The sequence below is a fragment of the Echinops telfairi genome, unplaced genomic scaffold (genome assembly GCF_000313985.2).
Source record: "Echinops telfairi isolate 266 unplaced genomic scaffold, ASM31398v2 ScPeMD7_18;HRSCAF=68, whole genome shotgun sequence".
Taxonomy (NCBI): Eukaryota; Metazoa; Chordata; class Mammalia; order Afrosoricida; family Tenrecidae; genus Echinops; species Echinops telfairi.
Window position 1 is genome coordinate 51,380,242 of NW_022103915.1, and position 2,040 is coordinate 51,382,281.

Below are 2,040 nucleotides of genomic sequence, written 5' to 3' on the forward strand. Positions count from 1 at the left end.
TTTTTTTAAAAAGCAAAGAACTCTTTAAAGCATAAAAGTCTCAGAAAAGGTTAAAAAGTTAAAAAATTCCTTAGAAGACAAGGAATGTTCCTGGGAAGGAGGAAGAAAACTGGGAAGGGGCATTTAGCAAGGAATCCATAGACTGTGGTTCGGTTGTTTCTGTAGAAGTGGGGTTGCAGCCAAACAAAGCAGGGATGAATGGTGGTGAAAAGGCCGGAAGAGGGAGACTGCGTAGAAGTGTTTCAGCCAAGTGAGATGTCAAGTTGTTTAACTTAATTGCTTCCATTTTAGGATTTATTTTTAAGGACCATAGTTTTTGACACCTATGAGTCATTCCACATATTGAACTTCAATGACTTCTATAAACAGGGGGTTAGGCTAAAAGATTTCTTCCAAATTGAGCATTTCTGTGATTCTAAAGGATAAAGAGAAAATTTTTTAAAATGTAGGGTTCTTGTTTTAGTTTTTTTTTTTTGAAGCCATCTAAAAGATCTTTTAAATTTATTTTTATTATTTTATTGGAGGCTCTCACAGCTCTTATAAAAATCCATACATTCATTGTGTTAATCACATTTGTGCATGTGTTATACCATAATTTTCAAAGCATTTTCTTTCTACTTGAATCCTTGGTAGCACCTCCTCTTTTTTTCCACCCTCCCACCCTCATGAACCCTTGATAAATTATAAATGATTGTTTTAGTTTTTGATGAGATGATCAATGAGTGTTTAACGATCTAAGCAAATGAGCTGGTAGTAGAGAGTACAAGAGTGATATTTCTTAGGAATTGGGAGGAATTGAAATTGAGAGCGTAGAAATGACATGGGATGGTGTTTGGAGGAAGAAGCAAACATTTGAGAAGAGGTGATATTATTGCCTCTGAAGTGCTCTTCTTTTGCTCTTTCCCCCTCGCATGCACCATTCCCTTGACCCAAATCTGAGTATCTCAATCGATAGTGTTAAATTGTTTGTTTATGCTTTATTTGTAAAGGTACAGAAGTGGGGATGAATCAGATATCTGATTGTTCTGGAGAAAGCAAGTCTTCAACCATGGCTAAGGAAGAATGAACAAAGGAGCTAGATCTCATTGGGCTTTGAAGGCCATCTTTATAAGGACTTTGGTTTTTACTGCGAGTTAAATGGGAAGACATACATGGGTCCTTACATAATCTGATTTATGGTCCAAAAGGACCTCTTCAGTGCTGTGTTAGGGCAGATAGTTGAATAGGAAATATGTCATCAGGACAACCAATTAATCGATTATTAGAATAATTTAGGTTAGAGTTGATGCTTGATTGTAGTGGTAGCAGCACAAAACAGTAGATAAGGCCTTTCATTCTTAATGTATTCTGAAGACAAGCAATGGGATTTTCTGACGGATTGGATGTGGGTTGGAAAAGAGGAGTCCAAGATGCTTCAACATAATAGAGATTTGGTTAAAGTGCTAAAGAATGAACAAGAAGTGACTAAAAGCATTTCTTAGCAGCAACTGAAGTTAAAAAAAATGGCTTTCAAGATGTTTGCATTTATCTGAAATGTTTTATATACTGTGTGTTTTGTTTTACTTAGGATCAACTAAAACTGTTCTAAATGATCAACGAAAAAAAATGCTACACAAATACAAAGAAGAAAAGCAACTTCAAAAATTGAAAGAGCAGAGAGAGAAAGCTAAACGAGGAGTATTTAAAGTGGGTCTTTATAGACCTGATATGCCTGGTTTTCTTTTGTCTCATTCAAAGCCAACTACTGTGAAACCTGACCCCAACCAGGTAAACGTAGCTTCTGTCCTAGTTCCCTTCTCCTGCTATAACAGGCCAATATCTACCACAAGTGATGGCTTTAACAAGCGAATTTATGATCTCATGTTTAGGAGGCTAGAGGTACTAATTCAGAGCGTTGGCTCTAGTGGAAGGCTTTTGCTCTTTGTTTTGTACACAGCTTTTTAAATTGTGCGTCGTGACCCCATATATGATTATGCATCTGAATGTGGGGGTGAGGAAAATTCGGCAAAGGTAAAAGGTTTGTGAAAGCTCAGCAACCAA

General features: G+C 36.7%; 1 protein-coding gene across 1 annotated transcript in view; it reads left to right on the plus strand.

Moving 5' to 3' along the window:
- Positions 1-2,040, plus strand: part of DLGAP5 (DLG associated protein 5) — a 45,262-nt gene that overhangs the window by 4,496 nt on the left and 38,726 nt on the right. The window contains exon 3 of the mRNA XM_013003647.2: positions 1,568-1,767. Within this exon, the coding sequence (XP_012859101.1) occupies positions 1,568-1,767 (200 nt within the window). The remainder of the gene's footprint in view (positions 1-1,567; positions 1,768-2,040) is intronic.